The sequence below is a fragment of the Pteropus alecto genome, unplaced genomic scaffold (assembly GCF_000325575.1).
Source record: "Pteropus alecto unplaced genomic scaffold, ASM32557v1 scaffold155, whole genome shotgun sequence".
Classification (NCBI taxonomy): Eukaryota; Metazoa; Chordata; class Mammalia; order Chiroptera; family Pteropodidae; genus Pteropus; species Pteropus alecto.
The window spans coordinates 8,621,748-8,635,199 of record NW_006438113.1 but is presented as its reverse complement, the minus strand read 5'-3'; the positions used below and the strand labels follow the sequence as shown (position 1 = coordinate 8,635,199).

At 39.3% G+C, this 13,452-nt stretch overlaps 1 protein-coding gene across 2 annotated transcripts in view; it reads left to right on the top strand.

Annotated features, from left to right (window-relative positions):
• The window catches only part of LRMDA (leucine rich melanocyte differentiation associated), a 977,969-nt gene extending 966,610 nt beyond the window's left edge, over positions 1-11,359 (top strand). For both annotated transcript variants that reach the window (XM_015592197.1, XM_006915487.2), the window contains one exon: positions 11,197-11,359. In XM_015592197.1, coding sequence (XP_015447683.1) covers positions 11,197-11,276 — 80 coding nt within the window. In that variant the 3' untranslated portion in view covers positions 11,277-11,359. The remainder of the gene's footprint in view (positions 1-11,196) is intronic.
• The last annotated feature ends 2,093 nt before the right edge of the window (positions 11,360-13,452 follow it).

Sequence of the window (13,452 nt, the reverse complement as noted above, 5' to 3'; positions counted from 1 at the left end):
TTTTCAATGACTCTCTTGAGAAGTTTTTGCCTGAAGAACCAGACAGAGCTGTGGAGGTTTTCCCCACTTTTGATGTGAGCTTTCTAATAGGAATAGATCTGAAAACGTAAAATAAATTTCTGCTTGAAAGCAAAGCCAAAGTTCCCATTCAAACTCTGCAGGAGGCCCCCCACTGCTAAGATTTGTTCGTATAAAATTCTGTTATTTTAGAGGGGAGGCTAAAGACTTTCTGGGAAATTTTTTCTGCAATTTTTTTTTATCTTATTCTTCATAAATTATAGTTTGTAAGTTCAATTGTGTTCTACTTATCTAAAACCTCTTTTCTTCTTTCATATAATCTATCCATTGCTTAAATTTAAACTCATATTTTTTGTTTTATATTAAAGAGCTGCAGCAACCTTTTATTATCTTTTTTTTTTTTTTTTTTTTAAAGTAAAATTCCTTTTTACGTTGAGGTACCATTTGTTTTCAACTGTTGGGCAGACAGTGAAACCTCTTTTTCCTAAAACTCAACAAACTTTAGGATCCTCAGCAACCAGATTTTTTATCTGAGAATTTGAGTGGTCTTGACTTTATAAGAATAAAAGCTAATGTCAAGAGTTATATTTTTTCAAAAGGAGAAAAAGGAGCCTTTTAAGTTGTCCTAAACAGTGTTTCTTAAAGGTTGGTCCCCAATCAGCAGCATTACTGTCACCTGGGAACTAGCAAAAATGCAAACACTTGGCCCCTACTCAGATCCACTTAATGAGAAACTCCAGGGATGGGGCACAGCAATTTGTTTTAACAAGGCTTTCAGGTGTTTCTAATACATGGGCAACTTGGAGAACCACTGTCATGGGGATAATCCATGCAATTCCTCTACATTTAAATTTCCAAGAATGTATATTAAACACTGGAGTGCAGACAAAATACTCTGAGAAATTTTATATAGTCCACACACACACACAAAAATTATCGAGTACCTACATGTCCTAGGCTCATGAAGTATGGATAGAAAGCTGTCATCTCCATCCTTTCGCACATATGTAAGGAGACCCTAAGACCCTGAGAAACAGACAATGAGCAGTCTTCCCACTGCAGCTAAACTCCCCAACTGTATCGTCCTCACTATAACTGCTTGAAGAAGTACTCAGGTGTGGTCACTATGGTGTCATGTATGAGGGAAGATTCAAAAATGGTTGCTAGTGAAAGATAAGTTAATGAGTTAATTTAGTCAATTACCTGGAACCCAATATTCCCCTAGTGTCTGGTCAATCACATGACTGTTCTATAAGGGAAGGAAGTGTGTGAGAGCCATTTTATACTTGCTTCACTGACCCCTTGAGAGGTCTCTCAGCTGAAATGGAAAGCCACACCCGGACTCAGCTCTGTCCCCTAGTCTATTAACATCAATTATTTTTACTCCCTTCTCCGATTGAACCTACTTGTTTGTTTTAATTCGAGAAAATTCTAATTTAAAATGCCATTTTCTGGAATGCCATGCCTTTATTTGTTTGTTTGTTTGTTTGTTTGTTTGTTTGTTTGTTTGTTTGTTTAAATAATATGCTTAAAATTCTGGGAAACCCATGAGTACCTCTTTCCTCCTGTGAGGTGGTCATTTGTTATTCTCAGCATGAAAATAATCACTGGCTCATGTGCCAGAGACTACTGATGGTGACTGAATGATGACTAAACAGAAAATGGAATTATTATTTTATCTTTGAGTAGCTTCTGCCTCTCTTTTCTGATTAATCTGGGCCAGGCAGTCTAAGAGGGAAGACAATGGCTGGGTAGGTTTGGGGCAGGGAGGGCCTTAAAAGGAGGCAGCTGTGGTTTTCAAGGATGGAGTACACCCACCTTTTATATGTCTTATTGATCCAATTTTATTTTTTATTTTTATGTTGTTGTTTTTTTTTTTTATGTTTTCAATTATCAAATGATGATTGGTAACTCCTGTTGGGTGGCATAACTTCTTTTCGGACTTCCATGGTAAAAATGATCTTCTAAGAAATATAGGAATGTATCTTTGTTATTAGTTTGCATGCTTCTTTACATTTATGTGGGTGATATGCAAAAATCCCCAACCCCTGAGCCTGGAAGATTAATTAGAGCAATTGATGGTAAAGAAAATCAGTCCCTGAAATTGAGGCCAGAAGAGCCCAAAAGGGGGGCGTCTGGTAGCCCCATTCTCTAAAGCATAAATTGAACAAACATGACATATTGATCATTGTGGAACCTATAATTGGTGACCAAAAGCACAGTGTGTCTTTAATGACCCTCCCTGAATAGTTGCCATCATTTTTTTTTAAAGGAAGCTGCTGTTTTTCCTAAATTCATGCTGCCCTCTAGTGGCAATGCTCCCAACTTAAGAGGGAAGGTGGAAAAGATAAATGTGGAGCTAATAGTGGGAATGGTGGATGTAGTGCAGGGGTGGAATTTTTCTTTCTTTTCTCTCACCTATTTGAAAGATTTCTGAGTCCCTCTGTCAAGACCCAAGAAAGAAAAATGAAACTATGGCACTTGACCACTGTCCTGGTGTATGTGACATCTGTCAGTGAGCATTGCTGAAGGAAACTTCACAAATCTTAACTGATTTGCATCCCATCTTGGCATGCACTTTGGAATCCAGCTCATCTCAAACCCATTAAACCCCACACAGAGTACAGAGATGAAGGAGAGAGAAATACACTCACACCAAATAAGCCTTGAAAATTCAAGTTTCTCCCTTAGGAAAGGTAGGTAACAGTCAGCCTAAAGTCAGGGTTTGTTGGTGATCTCGACGTTCTGTCCTGACTTATAGGCAGTGTCCTATAATTCAGAACTAGCTGAATTGTAGAAAGGTAAACTTGGATAGGTGTCAGATCTGGTACCGTGACCTTGGGAAGCTACTTTGAACCTCCTTTTCCTCTACACAATGAAGGGATTACCCAAAATGAAGATTTTTAAAGTCTGTCCTTGTGAGTATTATTTGATAGAGGTAAAGGGCATACTTTTAAAGAAAAATTTCCCAATTCTGTGTTTAAGTTTATTGGAAAGTATAACAAAACAATAAAGTATCATATAGGAGTATATAAATAAATCATTATTTAAGAAGTCAGAGTAAAAAGTGTTTCTGGCTTCATTTTAAGCTGGTACAAAATGTCACCTGAGGAGAAAAACAAAAATTGGGATGACTAAGAAGATTTAGCAGTGTTTTTTCAGGTCAGGGGGTAGATGTTGTTAGAGCAAGGACATATTTACTACGGCATTTGATCTCTGATATGCATATGTTCTTATTTGATTAAAATACAGCATGTATAGAGATAAGAGCCACTCATATTAATGTTATTCCAAAAAGGGAGCAAGTGAGCTCCCCACAGACCTAGGATTCTTTCTTAGCAGTCTCCGCTTACCCACACCACCCCCAATACAAAGAAAGGAATTCAAAAAACATTGACATCTCAGGAAAAGCATATTGACCATTTTCTTTCCAGGATTCACATAATGGAAACATCCACTGCCAGGTAACTTTTAAATCTGTCAGCCTAGTATTTCTTCAATGTGGTAAGGACTTAGAATGGCCTGATCAGTTCTGTGTTTGGACATGGCATCTGCAACCTGAATGCAGGAACCAGGGCCTCAGCGAAGCTGGTTACTAAGGTGGGACAGCGAAGCTGGTTACTAAGGATCCACTCAAAGATGCAATTATGTCCCAGTCTTGGACCAGCTTTTACATTTCCCACACAGATTATCGAGGGAAAAACTTGCCCTGCATTTCCCACCTCTGTCTCATCTTCTAAAATGACAAGCCTCATTTCAGCTACCCCCTAGAGCCTGGAGTGTATTTTCCACAGGCTCTGGCTCATCACATGTCAACTTGTCTGCCCACTCACGTGACCATTTGTGCAACCTTCCCTGGGCGGGGAGGCTGGCTTCTCAGCTGTGCATTCCTATCACCTTCAGTACAGAGTTTGCCGAGATCCTTTCCCTGCTGACTGGCTTCCTTCCCCTGCTTTCTCTTCCTTGCAAAGACGCTGGTGCGACTTGACAAAGCCCAGCGTTTGTCTAAGCAGGCTATGTAATCTGTTCTCTCTTGGTGGAAAGTTTAACCCTCCATCAGGCCTCACTGCAGGGGACTGAGCATTGGGGGCCAGATGCCCTTTTCTGAAAAGAATATGTTGCCTGGCATTTGTGTCATCTTTCTTTCAGGATATGGAAGCATCCTAACCCTTGATTAGGTGGCCCATACTGTGTTTTTTGACTGGTGTTTAATAGAAAGCAGCATGTTATAATCCCACAATTTGGATCTTACCATGCATCCAGAGTATTTACTTTTGTCTTACATACTCCTTGTGCTAAGAAATGAATAAAAGCTATCATTTACTTTAATTTATAATAAACATTGCTGGTAAAAATAATCAACCTGAAACAAAACTGATAGCAACTAAAGCTGTACATAATGTAATTTATTATGGATGAAAATAGACTAAAATTTATATCTTGTTGGTATATTGAAAATTGCACAAATTCATGGGGAGGAATTCACCTTGGTAGAAATAATGAAAACAAAATAAGATTGAAATGAAGTAAAATTACACACAATAAAATGTGCTGACTAAACTTTAATAGAAGACGTAAGTCTTCCTGTCACAATTTAGATCTGTAAAATTTTACTCAAGGAAATGTGACTTTGTAAGATACATACTTTCAAAGATTTAGAAGACATAATCAGTAAAATTTAATATTTGGTAAATTCTGATTGTGGAATTTAAACTTAATGTAAAAATTACATGGAAAAGAATTGATCTCGTTGAAAATGAATTCAATAAAATAAATATAAAAATGTTAAAAATAGAATAGATAGTTTGAATTTAAAAATTCAGGAATTATATTTACTAAGTGGAGCTTGCTATAAATAATGCTTTCTGAAAGAAAAATTACTAGTTTACATGTTTATATTCATAAGCCTGAATCCAAAACATCCTTGGGGTCAAATGGCAGAATTCTAATGTCCACCATTGCAAAATATCAGGGTCAGCATGGTGGAGCCAGAATACCTCTTGTGGGTTTGTTTTATGTAATAAAGAAGAGTTCAAAAGACACTCATTTGAGAGACTTGGAAGCATCCCTTGGGCAGTACTGTTGGGAGTGACCACTGCAGTATTTAGCAAGGACAGTATGCCCCTCAGTCCATGATGAAGACAGGAGAGGCCCTTACAGACCTTGCGGTTAGCAAGCTCTGCGAGACCCTCTCAGACCATGCGGTTAGCAAGCTCTGCGAGACCCTCGCATCCCATTCCAACCCGAGATGCAGATTATAAACTGAGACACTTGGCCTGAAGTCACACACAGCTAGTTTGAAAAGGAAGTCTCACTTTCTTCTTTGCCTTCTTTACCCTCTCCGGACCAGGTGGAGAGCTTTTCCCCATTTTATTCCCAGCCTGAGGCTTTTGAGATAGGTCTGCAGAAGAAGCAAAAATATGCCCAGCGTGGAGTACAGACAGTGTTCTCCTTCCACAAAAACTGCTTCCAAGCAACCCCTTCCTTTAAGACCTTTTAAAATCTCTCTTCTTTTCGTTTTGCCTTACTTAGTATTTAAGTAGCTTACACTGAAGGAGGATGTTGTGTTAGGCGCCTGTAATTCTGCAGGCTGTGCTAAATCCTCTGTGATATCCACAGCAGAGCTGATAGCACATCACACAGACTGACCTCTGGGTACTGCTCCAGCCACTTCTCAAGATCATAAAACATGGGTGTTTATTCCTGCCCCCGGTCCCAGTTTACTCACAGCCTGCACATAACAAAGAGCAAGGAATGTGCTTTCTGGGGAATGTCTTTTCCTGTGTATGATGTTTACAGCTCTTAACACTGGATGATAATGTTCAGTTCGCTTCTCTCTTTCCAGCCAGACATTGTGATTGCTTTGTTTTCATGGGAGAAAAATGTTCAGCATAAAAACAACACTGTTGTCTAGGAATTGAAGCCGTTGCCTTCTGTTACTTTGCCCCCTTCTTTAATAAAGCAAATATTTAAGCTATATGTATTCTTAAAGCATTTCAAACATCTGTATGTAGTCTTACCAGAGGTTAAAGTATGAGTGTTCAACAATTGAAATTGTTGAACTTTGTGTATTTTGTTTAAATTGTATATTGATAACAATTTTAGCAGTATTAATTAATCTATTCAACATATATTTACTGAATACCTCCTCTGTTCTAAGTACTGTTTCAGGCGCTGGGTATTAGAAATTGGGGAGGAGTTAGTATTGTAAATGTGACATGTGAACGAGTATGTATAGTATCACATGGAAGTATAGTATCACATGGAAGCATAGTTCCAGAACCTTCCACAATAGACCAGAAAGACTCTCCAAATACTCTTTTCTTCTCTGTCACCCACCTCTTCACAACACTGTTGTTGCTATTTTCAGAGGCCATAAAGAGTCTAGTTTTTTCCTTTACTCATACAGATTGGAGAGCAAGAGTTCCTCGAGGAGCCCTCTGTCCCTTGTCTGTTTTGTAGCACTGCCTAATTATAAGCTCCTAGTGATCACAAACATTAAAATCTGTTCATCATTACACAGCTACACTTAACAAACATTTGTGATAATAGCATTTAAAATGATGATTACTGAAACTAATGTTAATAATGATAAGATTGATACTTTATTTTACAAATATGGATTTATCGGTCCAACCTGTAATGCATCATCAAATAAGTTCGTATTTGTATAAGTAAAAACTACATTTTTTCACAACAAAAATACAAATGGTAGAACTCCTACTCTGATATTTAGTCTTTAGTTCTGTTGAATATAGTTATGAGATTGAAATCAAAGCTAGTAGGACATAGGCTAGTTAATGGTGAGCACTTTCCAGCTGAGTATGAAACACAGGTTACAGAGAAGTTAGTGGAAATTCTTTCCTTGGGGGTTATGAGGTCCAACAGAGCTCCCCTTCTATATATTATGGGAATGAGCTGGATGGGTTTCAAAAGCTTAGTCCAAATCAAATTTTTGATTAACTGACCATTGGATCTGCCTGCTACATCAGGCAATATTGGACCCGACATCCTCATCTTCATAAGGGAGACATTTGAAAATACTAATTCATCTATTTCAGAACTAAGAAGAACTTCTGAGATTATCTGGCCCCTTGCCCTTATTTTACAAATGGGGAGACCAGCCTCGTGAGGAAAAGTGACACAAACATGGTCATAAACTGTTAGGGGCAGAGCTGGGTTTAAACACAGAGAGTTTTCTTTTCTCCTAACGGAGTCTCTAACAGCATCCCTGTGATCAGAGCCTTGCATCCAAAAAAGAGGCTGATTCCCACACCCTCAGGCAGCCCCAAGGTTGTAACTTAACCTGCATAATTTGAATATCCATTCCAGAGGGGGAAAACATTTAAAAGATAAAGGACCTCTTTAAAATAGTTTCTTCCCAATACATTTTTTTTTTCATAATTATAGTTTTAAGAACTTATGGTGATGGCAGAGCTGGCTACTTAAGAAAAATTAGGAGTCTCATTTGGCAGGAAAGGATTTCCCAGGGGGATAACATGCTGTCATTTGGAGGGGGGGTGGCTAAAAAGAAACTGTGTACAGACAGCTACACATTGTCTTGATGCACTGCAAGCCTGATTCACTTATTATGGCCAAAGCCAGATATTTTAATTAAAAACACTACGTATGCCATTAAATATGTTGTTCCCCCTCCAGTCCCAAGACATTATAGTTCTAGGAGATACAAACAAATGAATGCATTGCAGATATACATGGAAACCGCCACCTACTGAGTCAAAACCAGCGGGTTCCCAAATTCCAGTCCCTGAGTGCCTCCCCATCAAAATGTTCTTTGCAAGCAGACTGTTCCCTCCGTAATTTTCACAGTTTATGGCAGTTGTACTCACCGGAGAAGGAGGGCCATGGGGAGAGCAAGAGAAAGAGAAACATACCACCACCTCAATTTATGAGCAGATCCTATGATTTCACAAATAACCTCTGTGATAAATAAAGTGCTGTGGCCGCACATGGGACTGTACTCCTCCACTCCCCTTCTTATTAATGTTATTTGTTTGTTTGTTTATTGAGCACAAAAGTTCCATTTGGGGGATTTTCATTTCCCAACTGTGAGCTCAGCTTGGGTGAGAGTCTCAACAGAGGCAACATTTGCTGAATTTATGCAATTGCAGGCAGTTCAGGTTTAAAAATTTCAGCCTGATTTTAACCATTGGTAGCCAGACCACCTTTCTCCCCAGAGGAGCACCAGCAGCTGGATTTCATTTGGGGCTGCCAGGCCATCTCCGTGCAGTTCTGGAGCAGCCCTCAGACTGAGTGCCTTCCCTTTAAGGGTTTTATTCAAGGAGACAGCTCCTCACACGTTGGCACTCTAATCACCTCAAGTAGCCAAGATATCAGGGCGGGGTGGGCTGAGTGGGTCCTCCTGCAAAGTCCAAATTTAGCTTGACTGAGGTTATCCTTAGGTCTCTTGACCCCAGCGCTCTGACAGAACAGGGCTGCCAGGAACTTTATAACGACAGCGAGTTTTGTTATGATGTTTAGGGAGAAATTTTCTGCAGGGGCAGGCGGAGAAGACCCTAAGTGATATGGAGTGATGTCAGCTTTCGTTAGAGCAGCAGACAGCATTAGAATATCCTTGGCATAATATGGCACTGGTATCTCTGTCAGCATCTCTGTTTTCTGTCACCACACACAATCCTGGGCCTGTCTCAAGCCCTGACAGTGTCTTTTCAGATCAGGTTATTGCCAGCGCAGAGACTAGCTCTGCTCCCCACTACACAGACCCTTTGTTTGAAGTCTGCCCTTTTGTCATTAATGCACTTGATGTCTATTTAAATCTGACGGTGAGTGTGGTATCCGTTTTCCCATCAAGAGATCATTGACAATATTAATACCTCATGTCCTTGCCTCATTTCCCAAGCTCTGACACCTCACTGCAGTCTCCTGCATTCATCAAACAGCGCTCTCTCACCAGGATATCTATAAAGAGTCTTGCTTCCAGGCCTAAAGGAACAGGGCAGGCTTTAAAACAGACTTTTATCAATGCCGACCAGAAAGAAGGCCTGGGGAACGTGGCTCAGACACTTCACCTCTTTCTTGTTAGGGCCCATGTTCCAGGATATACGGCCTATTTCCAGAATATTTCCAGCCTATGTCCAGGTTACATTTAGGCAAGATATGGAGATGATGTTTATCATGGAGAACGGGTAGAGAAAAGAAATTCAATCTTGAATGTACTGGGAAGTTTATAGCGGAGAATGAATGTACCCACTGGTGGGTGGTGTGTGTGCGTGTCTGACTTTCATTCTTTCACTTAAGAGAAAGGCTGTTCTTTATGATATGTGACAGCCCTTTCCATTCCTTTTTGTAAAAATTCGTGTAGTCTTGGTACTGTAGAAAGAAATTAACATCCCCCTGCCTCATTCTCTCAGTTTCTTGAAGTTGTATTTGAATCAATTATGTTTGAGGAAGCATCTTGTAGATTTTCAGAAACCTCTAAGCACTCCCAACCAGACCTGTAGGAGATATGGTTGTTGGACCAGATCCTGGAGAGCCGAGCCCACAGAACGGTTCTGGCATTGGTGACAATATTAGTCCAACCCCAGGTGCTACATAATTCAGCACAAAAAGGGAACAGCTCACTGCCAACAGCCAGAAGAATCATTTTAGTCTGAAGAAAGGTCTCAGGGAGGTTTCATCCAAGCTCAGTGTTTCCAGGCACCAGACCAAAACTCAAAAACAGTAATTGAGGATGGGTGGCCAAGGAGAAAGCATAGCCAAGGGAGAAGTCTGGTCCACAGCAAACTTACTCATAGGAGCATGGCAGAAAAGAGAAGTAATGAGGGCATGCCCAGTTAGAGTCTGTGGAACAATGTCATCCTCTCCCTATTGCTAATTCTTGGAGAGTCTGTAACCCCAGCAATCCCCAGCTTCCTCCTATGCCATCCAAACCAAGGAGCATCTACCCTGTCCTTAAAAGTTTCTAAGAGTCACGTGTAGTCTTTATTTAAGAATAAGGCTTAAAGTTCTGCGGTGGAGAAATATCTCTTGTACAATCACAAAAGTATTTACTACTTAGAACATCTGATATGAAGAACCTGGATTATTTCAAGTGCTAATTTATCCCAGATGAAAAATAGTTGGTGATTATTGGTTTCCTACTATCAAACTGATGGGGGGAAAAATCCTCCATATAGATAGCTCTCTTTATAGGCAGATTTGAGGCTCATAAATTAATGTTTTGTGGACATCTAGTTTCTCGTTTTTTTTTCCCGGTTATGCATGCATCAGAGACTCAAGTGCTATTAATAAGACAACTCTGTGAAGCTGAATTTTAGCTTTTCTAAAAGTAGAAGAAAATACAACGTTGTAAAAATCAAATTTTTATTTTAAATATTGTCTTACAACTTATTTTTCCTTAATAATCCCACAAAGCTTTCATAATAACTATGGCAGGTGACTTCGTATAGATATTTAGAATAAATATTGAGTTGATTAAAAGATTTGACCCAATTCTAGGGGCATTTTTCATAAGTAAGTCCTTCTATAATTTTCTTGAATGAGAAGAAAGCAGTATAGGAAGCCACATAATAAGTTAAAATAAAACTGAAGATGAAAATTAAATGCATTCCAACCTGAGAATACAGTTCAGGATGCCTATGAGAAAAAGCCATTTAATGTTGGAGACTCTTGTTACTTTCCAAGTGGCATTTTGTCAACACCACCGCTCTCCTTAATCATCCGTTATGTGTCTGATGCCTCTTGGGATTTGAAAGGTTCTTTCTGGAAGTTAACAAAGTGGTTCATGATAAAGGACTTGGAAATATTCACATTCTGGGAAGACTGTTCCACATTATTTGCTTGAGCTGGGGCCATGTTAAAACTCTTAATTTTCTATTTTTAGAAATTGCTAAGGGGACCTGGAGAAAGGAGAAGGTTAGGCTTTATTTTGAGGAGTAATTGGCCAAACTAGAAAAGTCTCTGGAATATGAAGAGACATCATGCAGGAACCATGTTATTTCTAGGAGCCTGTGCTCTGGTGACATTTTATTTGAATATCAAATCTGAGGACAAGAAAGTAGGGTCTCTCTCTCTGAGACTTAATTCATTTGCTGCCACCCATTGGTTTTAAGCTTGTGTTATGTTTCTGCTTTACAGAACCAATTGGTCCTTGCTATAATTGTGGTTCGTAATGATGTGTTTCCTTTTATTTTTCAGGTGTCCTGGGGAAATGTCGCTATGTTTACTATGGGAAAAACTCAGAGGGCAACAGGTTTATCCGAGATGATCAGCTCTGAAGGCAAGTTCTGTATGCCTTAACCTCTGTCGTGAGAATAAAAGAAAAAGAGAAAGTGAAAATAAAGAAAAGCTAAAGAAAAAAAAATGGCCTGCATTGCATCCCTGTGGGAAGGCTATGACTTTAGCTTTTGGTACCTTCTGTTGACTTTGCCTGTCAACATCATCTTTCTGCCTTAGACTGAGTGGTCACATAGAGATTGACATGATTGCCCTTAAGCAGGTCTCATCTACCAAGGTGACAGACAGCAGCGGCAAAGCACCAGGGCTGACAAGATGAACACCATGATAGATTGCCTGGCCCCTCCACTGCTCACAGGGGAGCAGAGGTCACACCTGGGGCCTCTCTGAGCACGCTCAGTGGCTATAGCCAAGTGAGAGAGACTATGTCCTTAGCTTGCCTATTGAGTAGAGATCTCTTTGATACCATTGTGCTGTGGGTTTATTTTTAGAGAAATAATTGTAGTTTAGATGAAGCCCATGCTCTTTTATTCCTCTTAAATCTTAATTTCTTATATTCTGTATAACCTCCTGCCCCCATCCTTTAGCATCTTTATCACAAGCAATGCATTTTAGTTTGCAGATTTTCAGAGAGCAGAAGGTATATGTTCCCAGCCAGGCCATAGGTTTATGGCTGGCTTCATGTTGTTACAATTTCTCAATTGGAACAAATAGCCTTCATAAATCTCTGTGTTCATTTCTAAATCCACTTCTTGCCCTGAATACCAGACGGTGTCAGACATCTTTCCCAGCACCAGGTTCTGGTTGCACCAGGAACTTCTATTTATTTAATTATTCATTCATTCATTCATTCATTCACTCATTCATTTTTAACCACACACACTTCCAGCCATGTCTATGGCTATATTTGTCTTTGGAGCTGGCTTGTTCCTTTGGGTACTATTTAAAGGTAATGAGTTGATAAAAGATAGAGTAGTGGGTCAGAAGTTAGAAAGAAAGGGACAATTATAGAAAACACCCACCAGATCAAACAGTTTTTAACAGAAGGCACAAACCCTTTGAATTTGCTATCTTTCTCAGGACCTCTCAAAAATGAAATTCATAGTTTGTGAGATGGTCTTGTGCATCTTTGATGATATTTCAGCACTAATGTTACAAGGAAAACAAGCATGATCATACTGGTTGGGTGGCTATAATGTCATTTAATATATTGGTACACAAGTAAAATCGTTCTAGAAGGTATCTGAAAGGATGGTTCCTCTTAACACTACAGCATTTATTTTTGCTTCTGTTTATATCAAGTGTTCATTGTCCTGGATCTCTCAGTATTAGGTTACTTTGAGGACGGCAAAATCAGAAAGAGAATCCTTCCAAGTTATAGGTACCAAATGACTAGAGTATTGCTGTCGTAAAACTCTGAAAGGTCAGAATCCCTAAAATACTCAAGAAGAATCTACTTTCTCAGTTCTAGCCCATTAACATGGCTACTGAGTCGACACAGTCCGTGAATGACTCGCATTGAGGGTGGCAACAGTCCCTCTTGTAGCTTATGTAACCTGTTACTTAGATTAAAATCCTCAAAATCTAATAGAGGATATCGAATGTTTGCCCTTGTCTCTCAAATCCATTAATAACCAGACTTCAGTACCTTTTTTTTCTATTCGATCTACAAAATAACATTGGAATAATGATTTAAATTAGCTGCATTAGGTCCCGCCCTCATTTTTGTTTAGAAGCACCGACACATGTTTTGTCCATGGCATGTTACCGGCAGCCCGAGTTCTGTGCAAGGGCTACTAGACTAGGCCAATGTCATATCCAATCTAGCAGCACATATATCCTTGTCTTTATAAAAGGCTTTAACCCTGCCTTGAACAATAAAAAAGCACTTGTGAACTGACCACAGAATTTTTCCATCTTTATTTTTCTTACTTGTTTACTTTTCTTAATGTCAGAATCATTTGTATCATACGCAGGAATGTCTCCCTCAATGCGAGCTTTGGAGGCAAAAAATATTTTTGGAGTGAGTTATTGACCACATTGTTTCCCTGTCTTTGGGTTGTTTATTTTCTCCCAAAATGGTGTAATAACTTTAATTAAGATTAGCTTTAATTATAATTTACGTAAAGGCCATCACTACGGTATATTTATCTTAATGATAGAATTATAGTGAGTTTGGTTTCTCTTAAAAAGGGATAACGATAATGAATTAGTGTT